Source organism: Sparus aurata, chromosome 16 (assembly GCF_900880675.1).
Source record: "Sparus aurata chromosome 16, fSpaAur1.1, whole genome shotgun sequence".
Taxonomy (NCBI): Eukaryota; Metazoa; Chordata; class Actinopteri; order Spariformes; family Sparidae; genus Sparus; species Sparus aurata.
In genome coordinates, this window is record NC_044202.1 from 20,086,404 (window position 1) to 20,113,981 (window position 27,578).

The 27,578-nt window shown below is 41.0% G+C and overlaps 1 protein-coding gene across 2 annotated transcripts in view; it reads right to left on the minus strand.

Annotated features, from left to right (window-relative positions):
* Positions 1 to 3,562: 3,562 nt before the first annotated feature.
* The window catches only part of sntg2 (syntrophin, gamma 2), a 106,517-nt gene continuing 82,501 nt past the window's right edge, over positions 3,563 to 27,578 (minus strand). For both annotated transcript variants that reach the window (XM_030443549.1, XM_030443548.1), the window contains 3 exons: positions 5,743 to 5,835; positions 5,178 to 5,288; positions 3,563 to 4,635 (listed from right to left, as the gene is read on the minus strand). In XM_030443549.1, coding sequence (XP_030299409.1) covers positions 4,501 to 4,635; positions 5,178 to 5,288; positions 5,743 to 5,835 — 339 coding nt within the window. In that variant the 3' untranslated portion in view covers positions 3,563 to 4,500. The remainder of the gene's footprint in view (positions 4,636 to 5,177; positions 5,289 to 5,742; positions 5,836 to 27,578) is intronic.

A 27,578-nucleotide genomic window follows, 5' to 3' on the forward strand; every position in this document is an offset into this window, starting at 1 on the left:
TTCTTTTGAGGTTAAACCGAATGACTGACACCTGAACAAAATAGTTAAATCCAATGATGGGACATTTTTCACTGTCTCAAGAGATATTAAATCTACTTTGTGTTTATTCTTCACGCTCTGACAGCTGTTGTTTTTAGCCAAGACTTTTAGAATGTATAAGTTGCATCATTTTGTAGAGTTTAAGAATAACTGACCAGCAATAAGTAGACACTCTCTGGTCCTTCTTTTTTTTTTTTTTTTTTTTTTTTTTTTTTTATCTCTGAGCTGCCTAATATCTTCTTTGAAAAAAAAAATCACTTCAGTATTGGAGATCTACATAGCTGGAAGTCACTACACGTTTACATTCAGCATAATAATTAAACAGATACAATTGTTAATAATAAGAATTAATAAGAATAAGAACCCCTCTTATGACATTATCACAACACATAATTCGAATCATATAGAACCAATTTGTGTGTGTATTTCTGATGCCCAAAGAAAGCTGTTCTAGAAGCCACCTAAATTATATACAATAAAGGTGTTGCCTTACTTCTGAAATGATTCAGGTTATAGTCAATGAGCTGCATAATCCCATAATTTGTCATAATGATGAGGCTCAGCCTGGAACTAATTTTTTACTCATCTCAAATAGCAAACACTTTAGAAAGGTAATATTTTGCCAGTGGCAATTCAACCCTTCATTAAGTAGGGTATGGTAGGTAGAGCAGTAGCCACCACTGAAAAAACCAAGTTCATATGCTCAGTATTGTTACTATATTGCTGCTGATATATTTTTAAATAAAAAAAAAAAAAAAACATGTTACAAATCTCCATGTTTCACTATTAATCACTGTTACAGAGAGTTTGGTGAGTAACCCAAGTCTCTCCTCCCTCCGTTCATGGAGTAAAAAACTAAATAAATGTGCTGGTATCCCTGCCCGTATTATTCAATAAGGACAAAGAACTCTATAAAGAGTGACGATGCAGACAGCAGGCTCCTCCTCCATGTCGGGAGGTAAAAACACAAATGAATCCTTTCCCACAGATTTTCACAAAAATGTTTTTCTACCCTGTGGCCCTGGGGGGCTCTCTACTAAATATCTAAATACGTAGTTATATTTTTTTATAATCTGAGTATAACGGCAGAGTGACAGTTTGTGTAGAAAGTCTGTCAGTTAAGGAAAACTTAGGATTATATTGCCAATTTTGCATCATTAAATACAATACAATAGGAATTTGGCCCAGCAAGTTTTACCTTTAGCCCTTCAAGGGAAAAAGTTTGGGCATCCCTGCTTTAAACTATGGTGCCGGACTTGGTAAAACCCTCTCCTGCTTCATGGAACATGAGGTATCTAAGTGCCATACCTGGACACTGAATATTCATCACTGAGGTTTACTTTTTATTCATTTAAGGTCAAGTTTGTAAGGTAGTTGATTCAATTGAGCGCAAAGCAATGGTCACAGATTCAGAGCTTGTGTGTTGTTCTAAATAAAACTGTATCCCTAATTAACCTCTGGACCCAACAACAGATAAACCACCAAAGACGCTGAAGATTCACAGGACAGGCCACACCAAAGGGCAGGGACCTATAAACCAGAAAAAAGCTGACAACCATTGTTCTTTGCCATGCAGTAACCTGATTTAATGTTGTAGTTGCCACACCAATGTCATTAGTGCATCACAATGAAATACAAAGAACTGTCTCGATGGGAACACAGAGGTGAGCAATGAACCCATCAGACAGGTTTGATCTGAACTGATCCAGCATCATGATCATAAAATGTAAGTAACTTATACCCTCCAAGTTATAACCTCAGAGTGACAGTTTGTGCAGAAAGTCTGTCAGTTAAGAAAACTTTAGATCCTATTACCCATTTTGCATCTTTACAGTGCAATACAATAGGCTTTAGTTCCATGGTCCACCAAGCTTTAGCTTTTGCCCTTCAAGGGAAAAAGTTTGGGCATCCCTGCTTTAAACTATGGGGCTAGATTTGGTTAAACCATCTCCTGCTTCATGGAACATGAGGCATCTAAGTGCCGTGCCTGGACACTGACACAGTTTTTAAGGTAGCCGATTGTTGATGAATTTTTCCAACTCATTAAATGCTGATACTTTGGGTTGGTTGCTGGCCTATCCTACCGCTGTGAGTATTTGAATTGGGAATGAGGCTCAACAATTAACTTTCTTTCAAATCAGACTTTTAAATTATGCCAAGTCAATGGCAGGACGATTACGTTCAGTTGCTTGATCAGCAGTAGTCACAAATTCAGAGCATGTATGTTGTTCTAAATAAAACCGTGTCCCTAATGACTAACCTCTGCCAACAATAGATTAACCCCCAAGAGCACTGAAGATTCCCAGGCCAGGCCACACCAAAGGGCAGGGACCTATAAACTAGAAAAAAACTGACAACCATTGTCCTGTCCATCATTTGCCAAGTAGTAACCTGATTTATGGTGCCATGTTTTGGTTGTTGTTACGACACCAATGTTAATAGTGCATCACAATGAAATACAATACATACAACACAATGAACTTTCTCAGTGGGAACACAGATGTGAGCAATGAATCCAGGTTTATTCTGAACTGTGCATTGCATTAAAAAAATTTACGGAATTTATTACCTCTGAGGTCATCTTTTTTATGACACAAGGCAATGACACACCTCTGACAATTACTCATCTCTCTTAACATCATTGACATCGTTAAAATATAAAATCTCCAGCAGCAACGCCTCCAGCTTCATCGAGTGTTCATCAAACACAACCTGTCATCTCACCAGTAGGAAGCCTATAAGTGATCCTTTTCAGGTGTGGCTGACCAGAAGCAGCTGAGGACTTATATCAAAGGAGCCTTCACACGTCAGCAGGAGTTGACATTAAGGCCATGTCCACACGTACTTAAAGGATCTTTGTCGTCCCCCCCCCCCTTCCATGGCATTGTTTCAAGAATATTTGCGTGCAAATGGATTTGTTGTAAATGACTCATAATGCTGTAGTTCATATTCTAGGCCTATAGGTGGCGCTTTAAAGGCTCAATATCTTCTGCAGCACAAACACAAGCATGTAGTCTGCCATTGTTGTTGTTGTTGTATGAGACGTTGCAGGGTTAAGTGGTCGAAGGCTAGAGGTCGAGGGGTGGGGCGACGGCGTCATCGATACGCAAAGTATGCAGATTCGCTGTCCACACGAGAACGCAAGGGCAGCGTTTTCAAATTTTTCCACCCTGAGACCAGGTTTAAAAAAGTGCGTTTAAAGGATCTATTTGGACGATCAGCCAAAACGATACAAAACATGTGCATTTACACACAAAAGCGTTTCCATGTGGATGGCCCCTAAAAAGTTGGAAGACAGTGGGAAGGGGAATTTTCCCATCCAATCCAAGTCCACAACGCCTTTCAGCAAAGTTATGAGATTTCCAACTTGAAGCAGATGCACAAAAAAGCAGGGCAAACTTAAAAAAAAGGCACCGCAAAAAAAAAAAAAGAATGTCAACTTATATTAAGTTATTAGCAACCAAAGCAGGAAAAGAGCAGTCCTCTTTCAAAGTAGATGTATAAACCCAACCCAACACATGTCTTGCATGATAGGTAGTTGTGCTTCATGAGCAATTTATTGAAAACAGCTAATTTGCATTTCACACTGAAACCAATGCAGTACAAGTATCTGAAGACATATGGTATTTCTGACTGTATTTGAACAGGAGTTTATAAAAGTGGATCTTTGAATATACTTTGTGTGTTAATTGGGCAGAGAAATCTGAAATGTTTGCCTTTATTAGAAACAAAGGATGAACACAATAACACAAACATCATACAGTTTAATACAAGCCAAAGTAGCCATGCAATAAATGCTGCCTTTGTGAAGCTTATCATGTTTCATTATTAATTTATTCTGTGGTTATTTGGAGGCATATTAGACTGCATTATATTGTAAGGTGTTTGTGTCCCATTTCAGACCAGGAAAAATAAGGAAGGAAAGAAAATCCTTGTCAAAGGTCTGGGGCAAATGTCAAATCTAAAATGAAAGAATGGTAGTATCAAATTCATCATAAAATTTAATCACTATATGTAGGAACAGCATCACATGTCTTCATACATACAGTATCAACTAAAATTTACTGCTGAACACAGTGGCAGTTGCCATTTTAAGTGATTCTTGTCATATTGTCAAATTATGGCAGTCACACACCATATGGTAGCACGGCTGCTGCCTTTCAAAGTGACGGTTAAATAATAATTTCACATCACAATCGGTCTCCTTATGTATGGAGAGAAAAAATATTCAAAGGATGGAAGAACTGTGGATCTATGTTTTTTTTTCTACTTGTCAAAAATTTAAAAACATCTAACATTATTTCAAATATTATCTTACACTATGGTCTATTACAAATGTTTTTTTTTTTTTACAGTAGTTCATACAAAAATAGCAAGAACAAGATAGACATAACAATTGGCTCTGTGCATAAAATACTGCTGAGTCGCTGCAGGTGAACATGACGATGAGGATGTGTCTTCTTAACTGTTCATGTAATTTCCAGTTCCAGGGAAATTTTGACTGCACATAAAGAGAGGGTCCATGGAGGCCACTTTTGCAGCAATAAAAGAATGTATACAGTGGAGGACTGCTGTTAGGTTAGCAAACTCTAGTTCCTGGAAGACACAAGTCAAAGAGAGAAAGGACCCATTAATCAATAGATGATGTTAATACTTTAAATAAGAAAATGATCAAACTTAAAGGTGCCTGTTGAATTAATACTCCGAACAAATACGGGGCAGCGACTGTAGCTGCGGTTTTCTTGTTAGCTCAGTTAGCTGTGCAGCTAGTCAGTCTACTGAGGGAGTTTCTGTGTTTATACCACTGGCACAGGAGATTTGCACCCCCGTGAGAAAGAGGTTTTCAGGTTCATGGCTAGCTGTCTAGCATGCCAACTTCAGTAGATCTCTACAACAAATTAAAACTGCTGTTTCTTTCCACTCTCTTGATATATTGGTCTTTTACAATCTCTTGAAAAACTAAGTTTACTGGAATATTCATCAGACACAGGGTGGAAAGATTCTTCATTAGACATTCAGTAAAGCTGGCTGTTATTATCAGTAATAATAATTGGTGCAAAATAACTAACAATAACAAACTCAAATTCTAATGTCATCGTATATCTTTCATTTGTTTAAAAAAAATAAAAATAAATTACCTTCATTTCTATTTGCTTGCTTTCAGCACTCTTGAAAAGGAGTTTTACCCTGGTTTTCCCATCGTCAGAGGAGCCTTTCAGTTGGGAGAACTTATATCGCCACAGTATGGTCTACAAGGAGAGGGATTATTATTCACAACTGTGCACCGATTCCAATAATGAGGGCAACATTGCTGACTACTGAGAGACCAGCATGATCAAGACCTGACATTTCAACGGGCAATACTACTTTGATGAAATCTATAATTTAGAACAAAAGGATATTAGAGCTATGGAAATCACTGCTCTACCTGTTCTTGCAGTGATGCATTGAACAAAACATGTATCCACTCAAAATATAGCGAGGCTGCCAATACAATGTCAAAATGTACCTAATCTAAACTATAGCATACCATTCTCTGAAATACAATGTTGTGTCTACTTCGGAGTTATTTAAAATACATCTTCAAATACAACAGAAGCCTAAGCGAATAAGAAAAAGCCCGTAGTGTATCAATATTGAAAATCAAACTGACAAACTGCAGTCCCAGGAGCTATTAATGGTATAGCACAGAAAATACTTCACCTTTGAAGTGCCTTCTGAGCAGGTGAAGCCTGATTTGAAATCTATGTTGAAGCACAGTACATTCCCCTGGCTGCTGCACATGTAGCTTTTGGACTGTTGAGAAAGAATAAACATATGTATATATATATATATATATCCATTAGCATTTCTATTTCTATAGTTCTGTAATGCTATACTGTGCAAAGAGTACTGTGGTACATTTGCCTGTTTCTGCATTTGAAAGACATAAGACATATGAAGCACATATTACATGTAACTTTTGTGTGTATGACTGTACTGCAAATTAACTATGGCTGTATATATCATTTGTGGCAGAAAATGCATCCTGCTAATACAGTGGGATGATTAAATAATGGTAAATGGTAAATGGCCTGCATTTTTATAGTGCTTTTCCAGTCTAACGACAGCTCAAAGCACTGTACAATACATGCCACATTCACCCATTCACACACTGATTATGTGGATATCAAGGAGAAGAGTAGTAGTATGTGTACCCATTTTGTAATCTAATAAACATTCATTGTCTAATCCAGCTCTCAGTGTTAGAACAACTTGTTCTGACATAATTGTGTCATGACTCCTCACACTGACAGAGTCTGCTTGTTATTTTAATCATATTCTCTGTTCTCTCTTATCCTCATGATATTACTTAGCAATGTACATGTGGAGAGCTACTTGTTAAAGTGCCAGTAAGGCTTGGAAGCAATGACTCTTACATTAATTCTGCTGCCCTGACACAAACAAGCGTATGACTAACAATTCTTTTCACGTGTCTTTTGAAAGCACTGATGTTTAGGTTTAGCTGTTCTCTATGGAGTGAAACCCTCTAAAGGCTTCTCTTGCCACTTGACTTAATATTCGTGTTGTGCTGTCCACTAAGCTGGAATACCAGGGAATGTATTCTTTCTATTTCCTCTTCACTTGTGAGCACAGCAGAGTAATGGTGATGTCAATTATAGAGTGCAGTGTGCAGTGAGTATGGCATGGGACTATAAAGTCTTTTAACTGAAAGTCTTTTCTCCTCACAGACCTCACCCCCCTTTGTCTTTAGTAGTATCAGGAATTCAGCTGTGATGAGGACAAAGAAAAAAACTAAATAATTGTGGCAGGCCAAATGTTTCCTGTCGCCACATGTTAGGCTGTGTTGTGACATGCTGAGCAGTGACTTACACTTCACTAATTGGAAAGATTTTTTCTCTGGAAATAAGACATATTAATATTATTATATGTTTGGTTTTTTAAAATTTAGCTATGTCTGACAGAGGCAAGTGCATGTGTGCAGAAATATTAAAACAAAACTACAACCACTGCATTTGTTTTTTCATAATTTGGAGTGAGAGGAGATACAAACGTAAGCAGACAGTTAAGGTTAGAATTTAGGATGCAAGACCTACAGCTGCACTAAAAGGAAGCTGCTAATGTACATACAAATGATACAAAGACCAGAATCAGCAGTGTGAATTGGGCGGTTATTCAAAGAGTAACTCAACACCGAGCTGATGCTGAGCCAAGTTTGAAATTCCCCTTCTGTCACACCTCAACCACATTCTTGCTACTATTTGCTGTAGCTGTCTTTTGGCTGTGGTGACTAACTGCTATGCTAGCTGCTGTTAGTAAGTAACTCAGTAAGCTATGGGGCCAGCTCGCCTATATTAGTCAGGGGGCTCAGTCAACTGGCCCTCAGTGGCATGGCTAGACACCAGACTCGGACTGAACCTCTGAGACTGAGATATGCCTGTTTTGATGACAGAGGATAGCAAGAGTGTGCAGCATTAGCAGTTGGATTGAGGATTTACTTAGACCAGAGCTGACAGTGGAAAGACAAACCAAGACTATTTTGGTGAGTTTATGAAGAAACAATGAAGCTCATCTTAGTGTGGTAATAGAGACACACTTGATTTTAAATCATTAATGTACAGTTACACTTTTTTGATTGATAAAGAAAATAGATGAAAGCGATTTCCCTTCTAGACATTTTGTGAGTTTGTTTTGTTAATTTTTAAAGTTGTCCCTGTTGGTACAAAGTGGTATCAGGATACTGGAAAGGTCGGGGCTAGCAGGTTTGCATGCTAACAGTACAGACATCTCAATATAGTATGTCTTTAACATAAAATCAACACTGCTGTTTCTTCACACTCTGTTAATAATATTAGTTCATTTTTTTTTTTAAGTTTAAGACTTCTGGTTATATTTTACCAATTGCTCCTTTAACTAAGTATCATTTACTGTCAAAAACTTAGTGTCAGGTCGGCATCACCAGGCTGGTTCAGTTAGGTCAGGTCTTAAATGTATGGTCTGAGGGTGATTCAAGTCTCAATTTTAGGCCTGTGCAGAACTCAGTTCTAGCTGTCTGGCACAATACGCAAACATTTATGCATGGTGTCCAATCTCTCCTGAGCAAATTATCTTGCTCTTATAGAGGCAGTGCTCCATTATGTCCACCAGCCACTCCTTAATTTTGTATGACTTTTGTCGAGTGGCAAGGTAGGGGAGGTCTTTTTTTTTGTTTTTGTGTTTTGCTAAAACAGCTGCCTTATGAAGACAAAATCAACAGTCTGCGAGCAGTGAAAGTGAAGCAAATCAGTAGGAGGTCAGGAGTGCTGAGAGAGCGATAAGGGGATCTACAGAGGCAGATGAGAATTCTGTGTTGGTTTTTCACTCCAATACACCCCTTTACTTTCACAGTTTTGTCAGTTATATCCCCTACCTCTACCCTATCTTATGCAATGTGCACATTGAAACAATTTGAATGTTATCCTAAGAGGGATACTCTTCTGCATCCTCCTCCAAAGCCACAGGATGGTAGCCTAATTGGCCGGAGAGGACAGAAACACAATCAAACTGAAATCCTTCATCACTTTTAATGCTTTCCCAGACTATGGTGTCTCAGATTGCATTATTAAAGACTGAAAAAATGCTTTTATACTGAAAAGGAGGAAATCAGACCTGACTGACTAAGAATTGCAAAGTCACTTATAGAATATAGTGAGTACACACCGGTTTTATTATCCATGTCGGCCAGTCATGAATGTTAGCTGAAATCCTAACAGTAGCACAATGTGCATAGAGGGGACAGCTGGACAACTGAATTAACATATAGCTTATTAGGCATCCACTGCTGAGTTTACAATATAACCTCAACATGGCACTACTGAATATATTATCTTTCACCAACAAATCATCTGTGATTACATCCTCATTAATTATAATGTTTGACTGCATTATTTTATGGAAATATGGCTAGCACTTGACAGTGATTATTTTCATAAGCTTTAAAGTGTAATCATCAAAATTTAAATTGAAAAAAGCTTGAAATATTTAATTTCTATTTATGAGTAATAAATCTAGAATATATGAAAGTTTCACTTTTTGAATTACTCTTCCATGATATTAAATGAAGGAGTTTTTCACTTCTATTTTTGCAACTCTGTGTTGTATAATGATTTTTAAATTACCTTGTACTTTTATGTTCATAATGTGGTTGCTTTATCAACATTTTTAAAAAACTTTATATACTATACAGTAGATGTCAACATCTCGTCTTAATTCTGTGTATGTTCAAGATTAAATTACTTTTATTGTTTGACAGTAAAACAGTCTATATTATTGAAAACAGCATCAGCACAGCAGGCTGCATAATTATATCACAACAAAGAAACTCTGAAATATAAGCATTTTAGCATGAACATGAAAGGCATGCTAAAAACCTTTTGTGTCCCTGTTGTTGTGAAATGCAACTATGTGACATTCAATTTCTCAGAATATTAACTGGGTAGCGCAACCCCATTCTTCCCTCCATGGTTGGTTTGCTTGCAGCTCATCTTTGCCATGCACAGTCTTAGAGAAATTACAGTATGCTGTGCTTGAATAGTGCAGTGCCCACAGAGCCTTACATGAGGGACTGTGGCTGCTAAGTCAACACATGAGGAAAGTAAGTTGTTCAGTGATTCTGCATGTTACAATGACATTGTGTCACAACCGTACATTGGTGGTCACAGTGTAATTGTTAAGTCAACATCGTTTTTATTTATTCTGATGCACTTGTTAGCTAAACATTGATACTGTGAAACTGGGTGGAATATGAATTGGTAAAGGATTTGTTTCTCATACATTCTGAAGGTAGGTCTAGAGGTTCCCTCTGAAAGGTGGGTGCTGTTCAGAGATGGAGATATTAACCTGACACATATTTTCTGACCCTTCCATTCTGTCCTCCTCCATCATACACTTCATTCATGCTTCTGTTAAAGCATAAACTGCACCATCTGTCCATACATCTATCTAGAGTACTCAGATTCAGTGGTGACTCGTCAATAGGGGGCACTAGGGAACCACCCTACCTGTCCCACATGAAGAAGAATCATATAGACCTTAACTGAATAAGACTCTATATTTTTAAATGAGTACTCTAAATATTATACAGTCACTGAGAAACATGTATAATCTGCAAAAAAAATGCAGATTAAAAATGCTCTACATTGTGTTTAGTTACTGAGAGGTGATTTTTTTTCTCTGTGATTTCCGGCTCCGGCTGCAAAAACAATTGGCCATGGTTCTCTGTTATACGTTGTACATGCACACTTCACTCGCTGTTATACAAAAGATAGGAGCCAAGGCCGTGATAAACAGCGCGAAAAGGAACTGATGTAGGAGCAGATGACGTAGAAGTTTGCAGGATGGCATAAGAGGAGCCTTGTACGATAGAGTGAGTTGCAGAGAAAAGATTGAAATGGAGAGGAAAGTACAGTTAAATGTCTGAAAGCAACATCAACTGAGAGGAAAACACTGCAGGAAAATCTTGGACCTGCCAGACTTCAAAAACAAAAAGCACAAGACAGAGGAAGAAGTACACTTTGTCTTTTTCATGGGTTAGGTTTGCTAAGAAGTCGGTGCTAAATGCATGCACTGAGATCAGCACTTTATTTTCAGTCTTTTTCATTGCAGTTGATTTGCAAAAATAAATTAAATGTTGTGTAAAACTGCACCCCTGTACCCACTTGTACGAAGATATTTTCTTTTGTCATTCATGTTATCAGCCTGCAGATCTATACATTATGGGTTGTAGAATATGCTATTCAATGTCGATAGAGTCAATACATATAAAAGCAGCAACGTGAGCAAGGAACCGCAAATGGGTTTTCATTTTGGTTACGCAAAAATGCTTTAAACATACTACCTAACACTTTCAGATTGATGGGTTGCGCTACAGAGCCAGTGTCCCTTGCCAGAGTCAACCATGCTGCTTGCTTGTACTCAGATTCATGACTACAGAGCCAGTGTCCCATGCCAGAGTCAACCATGCTGCTTGCTTGCATAATACTCACAGTTTCTATTTAAAAGGACAACTGGTGGAATAGGAAGCCATTTAATTATATCTGGATCCCATGTTGACCAAGACAGGACTTCAGTCTGTCAGTGATTTAAATATCTTCTGACAGGTCTTCTGCTTTGTAATATTTATAAATGTGGTAAAATTAAAAAAGGCACTGCTGGCCATTTCATGAAGAGCCTGATCTGACATGTGGCAGACTTTATCCATTCCTGAATACTTTAGATATTTGTTTTAAATTGAAGTAACATAAATGATGATTCTCAGTTGTAGTAATACAGTACAGATGGAAAAAAAAAGGAAATAATCTAAAAATGCTGAAGGTCTAATGACACATAGGCAGGTGTTGAGGTCTCCACTAGAAAGACTTGTTTGTAAATTTATTGCAAATACTTGTCCCTTCTTTTCTTTCTATGTAACAACTTTGTTTTTTTAAAATAATTTGGTTCTAAATTTCATGTGTCACAAGAACTGCATTCATATTACAGTAAAGTGTGTTTTCTACAATCCATTTTCTTCAGCTTTCTGTTTGGGAAATTAATAACTGTCCTTTTTGTAGATGTGTGGTGAACACTATTTTCATAAATGTTTCAGTGGATTGTTTTGTTTCCATAATATTTGCTTTAGTTTTTTCAATAGTGTAGAAAATGTGAAATGTGTGATAGGCACAGAGTATAAAGAGAAAAGAGGCAGTTGAGGGAAGAATGAGTGCTTTTCCTATTTGGTCTCAATTTTAATAAAATAAGTAAAAGTTCCCTTTGATATTACTAATAATGAATGAGAAGAAACACCATTTTCATTAGTTTAATATTTATTACCCCAAAAATGTAGACAATAACAAGGATAGCCCCAAATAACAAAAATTGACAATGTCAGTAGCGGGTTTTTCCACCATTTGCTGCAATGACAGCTTGACAGCAACGTCTCATGCTCCTCACTAGCCTCATGATGTTGTTCTGAGGCAATGCGTTCCACTCCTCCACAAGTGCTACACGCAGTTCTGCCAGGTCACACGGTGCTGATAAACTGGTGAGGTGCTGAAATGCAGTGAAGATATCCTGTAGGGCAGGGGTGGGGAACCTTTTTCCTATCGAGGGCCATTTCAATTTTCATACCGTCCCTCAGGGGCCATGACATTATTTTTTTTATTTTTATTTTTTTAAAAGGTAAGCAGCTCACAACATAATTTTTATGGCCTTTTTTAACTTCATTGCAATAACATAAATATCATGACTATTAATTAATGTTTTAGCCAATTTTAATTTCATCCATCTCAGTGTATCTTGGTGTTTTAATCCAATTAATTGTCTATTCCTGTTGGTTTTTATATTCACTTATGTTTAGCAGTTTAAGCAGTAGATAACCTATAATGTACCTAAAATAATTTCAGAGCATGTGAAATTAAAAAAAAATCAGCCCTCTCAAATCTCATATATCAGCTTTAAATTACTCGAAAATGACAGATCTGAGTTGTCTTATATAAGGTTGTCTACTGTCAATCTGAGGAGAAATTGTTGAGTGGATACAGGGAGTTTTCTTTTGAAAGCAGGCTGAATATAGCTCCGATGTCATTTTTCGAGTGATTTGAGATTTTCACATCAGAATGCTCTGAAATGATTTGAGGTACATTATGAGGTTGTCTACTGTCAATCTGAGGTGGGAAAAAAAGAAACTTACTTATCAGTATTATTATCATATCAGTGTGACCTAATGCGATGGCTGGAACTGCTTCTCCTTGGTGAGACGTCTGATGTCAGGTGGCAGTGATGACGATGCTACTCTCAGCTGGTTGTCCAGGTTTGGGTCAGTCAGTCTTGAGCGGAGCCGAGTCTTTGCAAGAGTCAGTTTTGAAAAGAAAAACTGGAAATCTCTTGCAGAATCCTTCAATGATTTCTCAATGTCTTGTGCCATGCCAGTAATCCGATCTGAGACGGTTCTCCGAGACAAACTGACACTTTGGAACAGCTTGATTTTTTCTGGCGTGCGCAGCTCCACAGCGGCAACGAGGCACAAATTCACCTTCGGCATAGCAATTAGCTCACTCCCCACGACGAAGCTAGCCTGCGTCACGTTGTCCTGGTCCACTCGCGGTTTGGATAAAACTGCTTGCTGGCAAATCAAACTCGGAGAGTGGCAACTTTATCCACGCGCACTTGTCCTTTCAACGCGTCCAGTTTTGCATGTTTCGCGCTAAAATGACGCTCAAAGTTTGAGTTTTCATTACTGCCGGAGCGTCCCCACAAACCAGGCTGTCAATCACTGAGGACACGACGCGATGAGATGACACGCGATAACAGTTACGCTGATGTTGTGTTCAATGACCTTGGTCATGGCCCGGAAAGACAGACACCCGCCCCGGGGGCATTTAATTGCACATTTGAATTAATTTTTTGTGAAGGTATTTTACGGATTGCCTCGCGGGCCGGACCAAACTTTCTCGCGGGCCGTATATGACCCAGAGGCCGGAGGTTCCCCACGCCTGCTGTAGGGCAACAGTAGGGCAAGACAAGGTGGAACAAGGATATATAGAGATAGAGATAGAGATATCTATCTATATCTATATATCTATCTCTATATCTCTCTGCTGCTGTCTCTGTCTACTGCTGTTATGTCTGTGGTGTTATGGATAATACAACAGTTTTTAAAAATGCCATCTTATTATTGAATGTGTTAAAATTACCTCTTTACTATCATGACTGTAGTCTTTCAAAGCAGTGTTCTCTTATACATGCTCAAAACACTTTATTCTTCAACAATTCCACCCAATTCTTACCATATAGTTAAGAACTGGTTGGTAGTTGTAAGACCTTGCTAGTCTACATGTGATTTTTGGGGGGACTGCAGATGTAAATTAGCTCTAAGATAACTAACACAATGCATCAAATGGAAACATGTATGTTTATTTTGTAAATGGTACCTCTACAAATAAAATAAATCAAATTTACTATCTTTAAACTTTAATAGCTGCCTGTTTTCCTTTATCTTCAGGTGAAAAAATCCTGCAAAAATCCTTCACTGCAAAGTTGTATTAATAAAATGTAGACATTAAAATAATCTGCATATACAAATGTTAAAATTAACTGCAAACAAGCTCCTACAGACATTTGCTGCTCAACTTCAGCACAATTGATTGCATTAGTGTGAATTAATATTTATTACTTGAGGCGATTAACTTTGCTGGATTCTCTGCAGTGTGTTAACATTCTTCCTAAATTAATAATATGTGGTAAGTCATAATGCAAACAAGTTTGCATTCAAACTAGTATTTGAGGGATGTGATTCATACAGCAAAAATAGCAAATAATTGCACATTAAACACAGGTATCAGGTAATCATAAGTTGTATGCAGGCTTATTGTACTGCAGTGCAAAATGTTGGACAGCTATGTATGTATACACTGGACCCAAAGTCATTACATTTTAAACACAATCGAAAGTGAAGATGGCAAAAACCTGGAAAACTGTGTCCTCAGTTTTTCAAATGAGTCTTCATGTTTGAGCCTCTTGATATGCAGTTGCTCCTGAGACTGCTTAACAATGCACTCTCCACCAAGTTGATGGCCTTCACACTTAAAAAAACATATTTGCTTAAGAGGCAATTTAATGGCTCATTGATGTGAGGACTAATTCTTTAGGTTACTCCAGCTCACTACATTTAAAGTAACAATGACATTTATGGGAAACAGTGTTGCCCAGCTTTCCATTTTAGATTCAATTAATTTCTTATTAAGAATAATTTTTTAAAGCAGCACAGGACATGTAATGTGTCAACAAAAAAGGCATTTCCTCAAGTGCAATCACTTCTCACTGATGAAGCATTAAATTGGCAGGAAGGGACAGTGATGATTAAAACATTCTATAAATAAAGTTTTTACACTTTAGCACGGTCATTAACTTGAGCACAAGTGCATGTATTTTTATATTACACAAACTACCAAGTTAACCTATGGGACACTATCTCCTTTTGATATGACTGTTTAATGTTTACATCATTCAACTGAGATTTTATGTAGAGGATTTCTTTCTGTGACGGACTAAAAGTCAAATTGTTTAAAGAGTAACAGACATAAAACAAACCAAAAAGTATTTTTACTTAAAGCATATATTGATATTGAAAGATTTAGCAAATTTATTGTAGGTTCTTTGGTCACAGAAGAGTGAAGGGCAACACACTTTCTGCATTACTGATGGAGTGTGGCTCAAAGTGCATTCTTCTTCCTGATCCTGACTGACAGGCGTTCTGTTTGTTTGACTTGAGCCCAACAATGTATGAGTCAATGTAACCTGAACCACTGATTTTTTTTTCCCACCCTGTCACACAGTTGTTACCGTAGATACAGCTTGCATGTTTACCCTGATTACACTGTAGATGACTGTGGCAACAAAGGCATTGTTTCTCCCCATGATTTATGTCCTCGATCCTTAGCTAGCTAAAACCACCACCACTACTACTACTGTTTACTACCTGGAGAGCAACAAAAAGCCACTGTGTTTCATTTAAAACGTTGTCACGTAAATAAAATCCAGCACTTAACAGAACATGTAGTCCAAACCTAGAATGTAGGTCCATCAATTATTATCAGTTCTCACTTAATATCACATATCACTTATTTTTTTACTATATTTTAACTAAACAAACTTAAAAGCACCATGTTAATTCACATAACTGAGTCGTACTCAAACCTGGACATAATTCAATTTTTTTGTCAAAAACTTGCTCAGCCCATCAGGTCGCAACAGGTTCGGGTTGGGTAACCATACTCTAATCCTGAAGCCTTGTGTCAATTGACAGCCACATATTGGGCAGCATAAAACCTATATGTAGAGAATGTGTGTTCAAACAGGGAGAGAGAGTGGCAGAAAAGAGATGGTGAATGCGAGCAGACAGATACAAAAATACCAGTTTGTATATGCTGTTAATCTGGCCATAATTTACATTACAGGTGACAGTGTGTCATTTGATAAATGCAGTAACTTCTCAGGAGCAAATTAGCCATTTAGGTACAGTTACCACAGGTAATGTAGGGTTCAGAGGGTACTATAATGTAAATACAGTGCCTTGCAAAAGTATTCACCCCCCTTGAACTTTTCCACATTTTGTCACGTTTTAACCACATATGTAAATGTATTTTATCGGGATTTTATGTGATAGACCAACAGTGGTGCATAATTGTGAGGTGGAAAAAAATTATACATAGTTTGAATTATTTTTTACGAATAAAAAACAGAAAAGTGTGGTGTGCAAAAGTATTCACCCCCCTTCACTCTGATACCCTTAAATAAAATCCAGTGCAACCAGTTGCCTTCAGAAGTCACCTAATAAGTAAATGGAGTCCACCTGTGTGTAAACTTATCTCAGTGTAAATACAGCTGTTCTGTGAAAGCCTCGAAAGGTTTGCTAGAGAACATTAGTGAACAAACAGCATCATGAAACCCTAGGAAGACACCAGACAGGTCAGGGATAAAGTTGTGGAGAAGTTTAAAGTATGATTAGGATATGAAAAAATATCCCAAGCTTTGAACATCCCACAGAGCACTGTTCAATCCATCACCTGAAAATGGAAAGAGTATGACACAACTGCAGACCTACCAAGACATGGCCATCCACCTAAACTGACAGGCTGGGCAAGGAGAGCATTGATCAGAGAGGCAGCCAAGAGGCCCATGATAACTCTGGAGGAGATGCAGAGATCCATTGCTCAGGTGGGAGAATCTGTGCACAGGACAACTATTAGCAATGCACTCCACAAATTGGGCCTTTATGGAAGAGTGGTGTGGATTTTTATATTCTCTATGCTTTATGATATTCAGATGACAAACAGTCTATTATGCACACAGAGAGTGGAAAGTTACAAAAGCAAAAGTGAAGCAGAGGAGTAAGACACAAATATGCGTCCTTGAGCACAGGGGATGGTACGACAGGGGGGGGAAGCAAAACACCCCCAACCAGGATATGAAGCAAAGTGTGAATGCACCCATTTATGGCTTAAAACACCCCCTACCCTAAAAACACCCCCAACCAAACAACAAGATGTGGAGCAAACTGTAAAATGTATCTAAATATGGTTATGCTTTATGAAATGTAACGCCCCTTTGATTGCAATAAAACGAGCCTGCAAACAACGGAGAACTCGGAACTCTTGGGGTACAGCTGCAGGAGCAGGTCACGTGATCTGTATTGAGCTGTTGAGTTCTCCCTCTTGCAACAGGCGGAAGTTAATTTTGACTCTGTGTGATCATTCAGTCTTCTCTCCCTCCAGTGTTTACAGAGTTGAGGTCCTGAGGATTCGGGGTGACAATTCTGGTCACAACAATTTTGGGGGCTCGTCCGGGATCAACTCCAAGTTGACAAAAGCGGACCTCATCACGTGATTTGAGAAACGAAAGACCGATACGAACGGACGAGGGACACAAGCCGGCATACTTAAGGTAAGCAGATCTTTATTCTGCATTGGCATAGAACTAAATTATTGTGTCCTAAATCCTAGTAGTTAAAGTCTGCAAATTTAGTGGGGGACGAGGTGAATGATTACACTATGATATATAGAGTGAGTGAATGAACTTAAGAATAAGGAAGTGTGTGTAAATCCTGAGAGTGGTGACTCCCACAGTTCTCTGACGAGGGGCTGTTAAAACAGCAGGGCTGTACAGCTGGGTTTGAGTCCCGGGGGCTGAGGATCCCCAAATGCTAAATCAAGGAAAGCTAGAAAAAAGAAAAGGCAAGACCAGGCAAAACACATGGTGTGAATGTTGAGTGACTGAAAACTGAAACACGATCGCACTATCTAGGTGGTCGCTGCAGTAAGTGGACGGAATCTCAAATTACAGATATATAAAGTTTTGGTGTCAGTTGTGAAGATTAGATTCACAGCAAGGACTGGATACCAGGGACATAGCGTGCCATAGTTTCCAGTCGGCCAGAACTTGGGATAGGAACACAAACACATATGTAGCAATTAACTGTGAGTTATCTCCAGCCCCTGAGATAACGAGACCAGAAAAAAATAAAAAAAATAAAAATAATAAATAAAATAAAATAAAATAAAAAAATAACTGTGAGCTGTTTTAACATTTGGAGACTTCAAGATCGCATGACATCCCACGTGAGTTGTCTCTAAATGCTCTGAAGCAGCAAGAACAGAGAAGATAAGTCCTGTGAGTCAAAGCATTCCTTTCCAGAACACGAGAAAACACACACAGAGTAGCAAGACCAGTGAAATAAATGTGAGCTACTCAGAATAAAAGTTAGCAAGACCAGTGAAATAAATGTGAGCTAACAGGCTTAGCAAGACCAGTGAAATAAATGTGAGCAGGCCAGGGACTAGCAAGACCATAGCGCTACTGTGAGCAGTCCATAATTAGAGGGTAATGAATGAATGTGTATGTGTGTGAATGTCAGAGCAAAAGTGAACTGAAGCAGCAGCACTGTTGAAACCTAACGGTGTTAACATACGCAGTGGCCTGTTGAAGTAAGTCACTCAAACTCTGAATTGAGGAAGTAACATCTTGTAGTACGGAGAGGAACAAAACTTGTAGTACACCGCCAACTGAAATAACTGAGAAAAACAATGGACGGCGAGTTTGACAGAGAAATAGATGATGACGGGTGGGGACCGATTACGGGACTTAGGACTGTCGAGGAGCAGGTGTTGGCTCTCAATAAAGTGATAGATCGAACACACGAACCCCGGTCAGCGGCAGAAGAAAAATCTAAGCTAAAAGCAGCAGTGATAAAATTGATGCAGGAGAAAAAGAGAAGCATGCAAGGTCAAGGTAACGTAAAGGCTGAGTTTTGGAAAAAAGAAGAGGAAGCCAAGCAAAGGGAGGAGAAAGAGATAGAGGAAGGGAAAACATGCGGACTCCTAAATAAGGGAAAGCATAAGAAAGCACAGGCAAAAGCCAGTGAGGAGAGAGCTCAATGGAGCAAATGGGCTATGTGGTGGCAGGGAATAAAACACCTCATGACTGAAGAGTCCAAAAAACAAAAAATAGACAACCCCCCGGTTCCAAATCCCCCACCGTACTCGACTGCATGTCCAAGTGCTCCGCTTACTAAACCTACACCGGGTATATATCCCTCACTGCAGATAACATCAGGGAAAATCTATATAGATAACGCCCAAGATAGTGACTGGACAGAATCACGTAGCGGTATAAGCGTTACGGCAGCTTCAGAAATAACATCTCACGCACCGCTTCCCACACCCCAAAGGCAGGACACTGCTCAGAAGCAGACAAATCATATTGAGCCAGAGCCGTTTTTATTAAGGGGACAGAGAGACGGAACAAATCAGGAAGTGCAGTTAGGCCTTTCTGAGGTGGATTTGATAAAATGGATGCGGCCGAAAGAAAAGGAGGGAGCAAAGACACCAGAAGGGGCCTGCGGGCCCGATATAGATAGGTGGGTGCAGGGAGCACAGGGAGGAAAAGACAAATCAGAAGAAAGAAAGAGACTACTTAGAGAAAAATTGACACAGATACAATTGCAGGAGGAAAAAGAAAAAATAGTCGAAGACAAAATTGCCCGATTCCTACATGAAAGGGAAGACAGAGAAGGGGAGATTGAAATGTCAGCAAAAGGCAGATGGGAATCAGGACCCTATAGGGACGAGGAAGCTGAGGTGGCAATGCATGCGAGGGGAGTATGGGGCGAAGATAACGACGGAAAAGCGTTAGAACAGCTAAAACAAGAGATCGAAGAGTCACACCGGGTTATGAAGGAACTGACCGAAAAGGCCCGCATGCAAACTAGGTCTCAGACAGGACATTCATCTAGACCACCTATCCGATATCAACTCCCACTGATACAGGCAGGTTCGAGCAATACTATGCAGTACCGTCCATTCCCCATAGGTGATGTCCAAGCCTTAGTGGATAAACTACCCCCCCGTGGCAGAAGGAGGGTCCTTATGGTTGAGTCAGCTAGATAAATTGACAGCTGGCCAAAAGCTCGCGTTAGGAGATTTCAGGGCAGTAATAAGTAGATGCCTTACAGGGTCCGATGTACGGGACCTTGAGGAAGATGCAGGCACAAATAAAGACAGAGATGATATCCCTTTTACTACTGTTAGCACAAAAATGGGTCAGGCCATGAGGGTTAAATATCCTCTTCCTAGTGCCGCTGCAGTACCAAAGCTAAAATGGGACACAAAACAAAGCCCGCGTGAGTATTTAGACCATAGTAAGGACATGTGGATCAAACAAACCGGGTGCCACCCCGGAAAAGAAGGCGTACAGAGAGAGTGGTATAGGGCGGCCGTCTTAAAGGGTGTTCCAGAGGAGGTGAGAAAAGCCATGGAAAATAACCCTGACATGGCAGGTTGCGATTCCACAGTGTGGGACCGCCACCTCATACATCATTTGTTGCGAGCTCAGGATAAAGTAGAGGATGAGAGTCAGACAGTAAAAGACCTGCAGGCTCAATTACTGAAAATACAGCTGGCAGAGGCCAGGCAAAAAACTAATGATAAGAAAAAGCCTGATAAAAAGGTGCTGGTAGCTACACAGGGCGCCGCAGGAACCCCAGACCTTTACCCAACACCACCCTGGGTCCAGCCACCTCCTTATCAAAATCAAAACCAACAGCAGAGGCCCACGCGGGGGTATGGTAGGGGCAGAGGCTCATGGGGAGGCGGGCGTGGAAGGGGCGGTCCACCTAGGGGAGGACAAGGGAGAGGTCGTTGCTACTATTGTGAGGAGACAGGACACTGGGTGAGAGATTGTCCACACATTGGAGAGCAGAAACCTCCACAGCCTCGCGGGCAGAGTGCTCCGGCTGCGCGCCAGCTTCCCGCGTTCGGATGGGAACGCTGGGACGGAGAGGCGCACCAACAACAATAGCACACCCCACGGAGAGGCTCCGACAGCAGCAATCCGGCAGACCCGATGCTGTCGATAAAGGTCGACACAGACGTGCTCCCTTTCCTAGTGGATACGGGTGCTACCTGTTCCACACTTATTCAGGCACCACCTGACAAACTCTCGAAACAGCGCATTACGGTCATGGGCTTCTCTGGGGAAAAACAAACTCTGCCAATTACTATTCCACTAACGACTCAAATTGGGGGGCAAACACTGATGCACAGTTTTGTCCACTCCCCCACCGTCCCTGCGAATTTGTTGGGGAGGGACCTCCTCATCAAACTGGGAGCCTCCATTTTGTGTAGCCCGGACGGGCTCGCAGTGACTTTACCAGACCATACCACCTTACACTGCTCAGGCACTCCCTCCGGAGGTCAATATTTGATGGCTCCCGTCGAAGAAGCATGCGCGGACATATACTGGGGCATGATAAAGCCAGAGACCCCCGACACATCTGGCATCCTCTCTGCGTACCTGCAGTGGAAGCCCTTGATAGCCCAAATCGAACCGTTTGTCTCTCCCCCCGACCCTCCGCATGTGACTCTGTTTTATGATAGACAACAAACTGATTGGTATCAGGAGAAATTCAGGGATCAACTTGAAGGGGTGTGTTGGGATGTACATAGTCAAAACATTTATGTTGCACCAGAAGGGGTGGCTGCGGGTTTTGATTTGGCTCCTGAACAGTTGCAGTGGTACATGATGGAGGACGAAGCTGCCCCTCATGTTTCGCTGGCTGTACATCCTCAGCATCAGGCTAAAGAATTAGGTGGGATGGTAAAAAGGGCATTAAGTGTCTCGGATTGGAGACATACTGAAATTCCGCAGGTTTTATTCTCTGACTCTACGCGCACCTATAAAATCTTGACAAACAGCTCAGATATAGCGACGTTACAACATGATCAAATTACTCGCTCGCACGGCAGAGAAAAAACGGATCACTACCTGGCACAGGAAATTCTTTCCTCACTGCCTGACCATTTGTGGGCTGAGGGTCCCACGGACGTGGGGCTCACTAATTGTACCCCAGTAACATTTAAAGTGAAAACTGATTCGCCGCTATGGATAAGACAATATCCGCATAAACCTCAGGCAGAGGCAGGCATAGCAGACACAATCGAAGGATTGTTACAAGCCGGTGTATTAGAGCAATCATACTCCTCTTGGAACATCCCTATCTTACCAGTAGAGAAGAAAGGCACAGGGAAATATCGAATGGCACATGACTTAAGGTGTATTAATGACATTCTCCTTACGCCCACGGTGCCAGTGCCTAACCCCTATGTGGCTCTGGCTAACCTCGATCCATCACAAACATGGTTTTCATGCATTGACTTAGCCAACGCATTTTTCTGTCTACCACTCGCTGAAGAACGCCGTGACATTTTCTCTTTTACATATCAAGGCAGGCAGCTGCGATATACCAGACTCCCACAGGGTTTCACCCTTTCCCCAGGTATCTTTAATCAGGTACTAAAGCAAGTTTTAAAGGATTGCGCGCTACCAGAAAACACCACTCTGGTCCAATACGTTGATGATTTATTGATCGCCGCGCCCTCCGCCGCCCTTTGTCTAGCTGCCACCAAAACTATCCTTGAACATTTGGCCAAAACAGGGTTCAAAGTCAGCAAATCAAAATTACAAATTGCTCGTAAACAGGTCTCATTTCTGGGAAGAATGGTATCACAAAAGGGGGTGGGCTTGTCTCCAGCGCATCGATCAACGATCTTACATCACCCCAAACCTGAGAAGGTAAAAGACGTATTATCGTTTCTTGGTTTGACAGGCTACAGTAGAAACTTCGTGGCGAACTACACGGGATTGACTCAACCACTCCGGCAGCTGGTCAGGGATCAGGGCATGCGAAATCTTTCGGCTAAAGTAGAATGGACACAACTGGCGGAAAAAGCCTTTATCGAACTAAAACAATCCCTTGCAACCGCTGCTGAACTTGCAACACCCGATTACAAACAGCCATTTTTTCTTGATGTCTCTGGAACAGATGGATGCATTAATGGCATCCTGTTCCAGAGAAAAGGGGGAGAGAGAGTGATTCTCATGTTTGTGAGCATAATGCTAGATAACATGGAAAGAAGGCATCCTCCTTGCACGCAACATGCGGCAGGGATAGCAAAAATCATCCAAAAAACTGCGCACATCGTCATGGGGCACCAGCTTAAAATCCTGACAACACACAGTGTAGTAGCGTATGTTAACTCAGAAACTTTTACGCTGACCACACTGAGACAGAGACGACTAAGTAAAATCTTAGAAGCACCAAACATCACCTTTACACACGAAGGGATAAACATGGCAGACCAGATAGGTGCAGGAGAACCACACCTATGTGTAGAAAGAGCAGCAAAAGATGAAAAGGTTAGAACAGACCTACAGGCCAGCCCGATTGAAGGAGCTAGAGATCTTTTCACAGACGGATGTTGTTTCCGACACGAACAAGATGGACTCCGCGCTGCATACGCAGTAGTAGAAGATCAGGGCAAAGAGACAGTTGTCTTAAAAGCAGAGAGACTTGAAGGAACACAATCCGCCCAAAGAGCAGAAGTAGTGGCTGTAATTGAGGCTCTAAAAATAGCACAAGAACAGGAAGTAAACATCTACACAGACTCAGCCTATGCCACTGGAGCAGTCCATGTGGAATTAGGACAGTGGCTCAGAGCAGGATTCATAACAGCTGGAGACAAACCAATCAAACATGAGACCGAAATGAAAGAACTAGCAGAAGCATTATTGTTACCAAAGAAAGTAGCAATCATCAAGTGCAAAGGGCACAGCACAGGGAAAGACAAAATAGCCAGAGGGAACAATGCAGCTGATCAGACAGCGAAACAAGCAGCAGGGTACGTAGAAAGAGCCATACTACTATGCTCCGAGACAGAGACCGGACCACCGATCGACCTAAAAAGACTAGTTGACTTACAGACCAAAGCCTCTCCACAGGAGAAAACTCTGTGGAAAGCACGAGGGGCGACTGAAGTAGATGGACTATGGCGTGGTCCAGACGGCAGACCACTTTTACCTCCTGAAATTAGACAGACAGCTATGGAAGAAGCACATGGGATAGGCCACGTAGGAGTCGCTCAGATGATGAGGAACCTGAACCACTGGTGGCATCCGTACATGAAAGACATGGCTCAATACCTGACTAAAACGTGTGAACAGTGTACACAGTTTAATGTGAAACCAACAATAAAGCCAGAACCAGGACGATACCCTTTACAGACCAACCCAGGAAAAGAGATCATAATAGACTATACTGACATGATCCAGACAGTTCGAGGGTATCGATACATATTGATGTGTGTGGATGCATACACAGGGTGGCCGGAAGCATGGCCAGCAAAGAGGGAGGACAGCCAGACTGTGATTAAAAGTCTGATTAACCATTACATCCCTAGACACGGGTTCCCTGAGAAAATTAGATCTGACAATGGAACACATTTCAAAAATAAAGACCTCCAGCAGGTGGAGGCAATGCTGGGTTTAAAACATGGGTTTGGGACAGTGTATCATCCACAGTCCCAGGGAAAAGTGGAAAGGATGAATCAATCAGTCAAAACCAAATTGGCAAAAATCTGTGCACAGACCAAACTCAATTGGGTAGATGCCCTACCACTAGCCCTAATGTCAATACGTAGCTCGGTAAATACCTCGACAGGTTTTACTCCCGACGAGCTACAAACAGGGAGAGCTTTCCCAGGACCAAGCTCTAAACTTCCTCTAACAGAAGAGGAGGGACAAACAATGACTAAAAGAGCGTATTATAACGAACTGCATAGTTTGGTGTCACATTTCTCCAAACAGGTCCAGAGCCAACGCACGGAGGAGAGTGGACACACATCCCCAGAGGTGGGGTGGGTGTTACTGAGAGTAATCAAAAGAAAGTGGACGGAGCCTAGGTGGACAGGTCCGTTCCAGATCACCGAGAGAACAACACACGCCGTCCGCCTTAAAGGAAAGGGGGACACCTGGTTCCACTGGAGCCAGTGCGCAGCAGCAGAGGAGCCACAACGTACTGTGGCCGACATACACAGAAACCTCCAGGAGCAGAACGCTGAGTCGGCTGACTCAGTAGAAGGTCCTGCCAAGAAAGGGGCAGAATAATCCCCTGCAGTGACCAAAGACTCCAGGGTAGTCTACCCCTGGAGTCTGAAGAACGAAGAAACCCCGGCTGGGAGGAGGTGAAATAGCGCTCCTCTCCTACATGTAGTGTGCCAAACTACCACCAAAAAACAGGGCTTTTTTGTTTATTCTCTTATTTTTTTTTTTTTTTATTTTTTTTTTATTTGAGTGTGATTGAGTGTATGTTTTGAACCTTTAGGTCGTCGTCTTAGGTGGGATGAAGGATCTCACTGTTTTTATATCAAGTGTGTGTTTGTTTTGAATTTTATTGGTGTTGAACTCTATATATGAGTTCAAAAGGGGGAATTGTGGATTTTTATATTCTCTATGCTTTATGATATTCAGATGACAAACAGTCTATTATGCACACAGAGAGTGGAAAGTTACAAAAGCAAAAGTGAAGCAGAGGAGTAAGACACAAATATGCGTCCTTGAGCACAGGGGATGGTACGACAGGGGGGGGAAGCAAAACACCCCCAACCAGGATATGAAGCAAAGTGTGAATGCACCCATTTATGGCTTAAAACACCCCCTACCCTAAAAACACCCCCAACCAAACAACAAGATGTGGAGCAAACTGTAAAATGTATCTAAATATGGTTATGCTTTATGAAATGTAACGCCCCTTTGATTGCAATAAAACGAGCCTGCAAACAACGGAGAACTCGGAACTCTTGGGGTACAGCTGCAGGAGCAGGTCACGTGATCTGTATTGAGCTGTTGAGTTCTCCCTCTTGCAACAGGCGAAAGTTAATTTTGACTCTGTGTGATCATTCAATCTTCTCTCCCTCCAGTGTTTACAGAGTTGAGGTCCTGAGGATTCGGGGTGACAATTCTGGTCACAACAGTGGCAAGAAGAAAGCCATTGTTGAAACAAAGCCATGCAGTTTGCCACAAGCCATGTGGGGGGCACAACAAACATGTGGAGGAAGGTGCTCTGGTCAGATGATTAGATTAGATCAAAGCATCATGTGTTAGAATGGCCCAGTCAAAGTCCAAACCTAAATCCAATTGAGAATCTCTGGCAAGACTTGAAAACTGCTGTTCACAGACACTCTCCATCCAATCAGACTAAGCTTTAGCTATTTTGCAAGGAAGAATGGGCAAATATTTCACTCTCTATATGACTTATAGAGACTTACCCCAAAAGACTTGCAGCTGTCATTGCAGCAAAAGGTGGTTCTACAAAGTATTGACTCAGGGGGCTGAATACTTTTGCACACTAAACTTTTCTGTTTATTTGTAAAAAAAATAATAAAATCATGTATCAATTTCCTTCCACTTCACAATTATGCACCACTTTGTGTTGGTCTATCACATAAAATCCCAATAAAATACATTTACTTTTGTAGTTAAAACGTGACAGAATGCGGAAAAGTTCAAGGGGGGGGGGGGTTTGAATACTTTTGCAGAGCACTGTACTTCAGTGGAAGTGCAGCTACACAGATTTAGTCCCTGTAGTCATGCATCTCTGTTTCAAAACAGTTTTCTCTACGCTTTGGTAGACAGGTCGTCCAAGTTAAAATATATTCAGTGTGCAACACAAATGAGGTTATGCTGCTTTATAAATTAATCCATCATGTTAAAGTATACACCCTCATGAGTGAAAGTAGTAGCCTACTGTTGGTACAAGTGTAGTATTCAGAGAATCCATTCTAAATATGAAGTGCAACTCATGACAGGCATTTGTTAGGTAAGGGCAAGGCCGCTTTAATGCACAGGCTTACCTGGGCTGAAGCCCAGGGGCCTCACAAGTTCAGGGGCCTCCCAAGTTCAGGTTCACGATGAGCTGAAAAGATTATATTGTTTTGTAACTTGTCAGGTTTTCTGTCAATCACTCTAATCGCACGTTACGTGGCTGCTGATTGATCCAAATTAGGAGTGACCCACGTGACCCCATAGCCTATGGCCCGCGGGCTGACCTATCAGAATGTCTGTAGTTAGTTTTGGGGTGTGTCCCTATGATTGAGTGACATTTAGTGGAAAATGTCGGGGAGGACGTTTGAGAGTGGTGCCCAGAAAAGAAAAACACTTATTATAAAGAGTTGCGCAAAAAAGAATTACTGAAGAGGATCCCAAAGCTTTTTTAAACCAGCTGCTGCTGAAGATGGAGCCAGCACCAGGGGAAGCTCGCTATCTCACACACCGGAGGGAGCGGAGGAGCCGCAGGCCGCGCAGGTGGATGTAGCTGGAGAGGAGCAGGGGACCACCCGCAGCAGTGGAGGGAAGGAGGAGGAGGGAGGAGCACACGGGCCCCAGAGAGAGGACCAGGCTGAAAAGCAGTCAGGGGGAGACGAGTCAAATGACACATGTAACAGTGACCCTGGCCGCTGGGGAAACAATATTGACGCAAAAGTGCGCGCTTATTGGGCGAAAATGGGACCGGAGTCCTGTCAAAATAAAGATGCTAACATGTCGGCAAGACCAGACGAAAGCACTAATACAAAGGTAAGAAAGTGCTGTATTTATAGGTTGTGCAGGTTTTAAATTGTTGTGGTTGTGCATTGTTT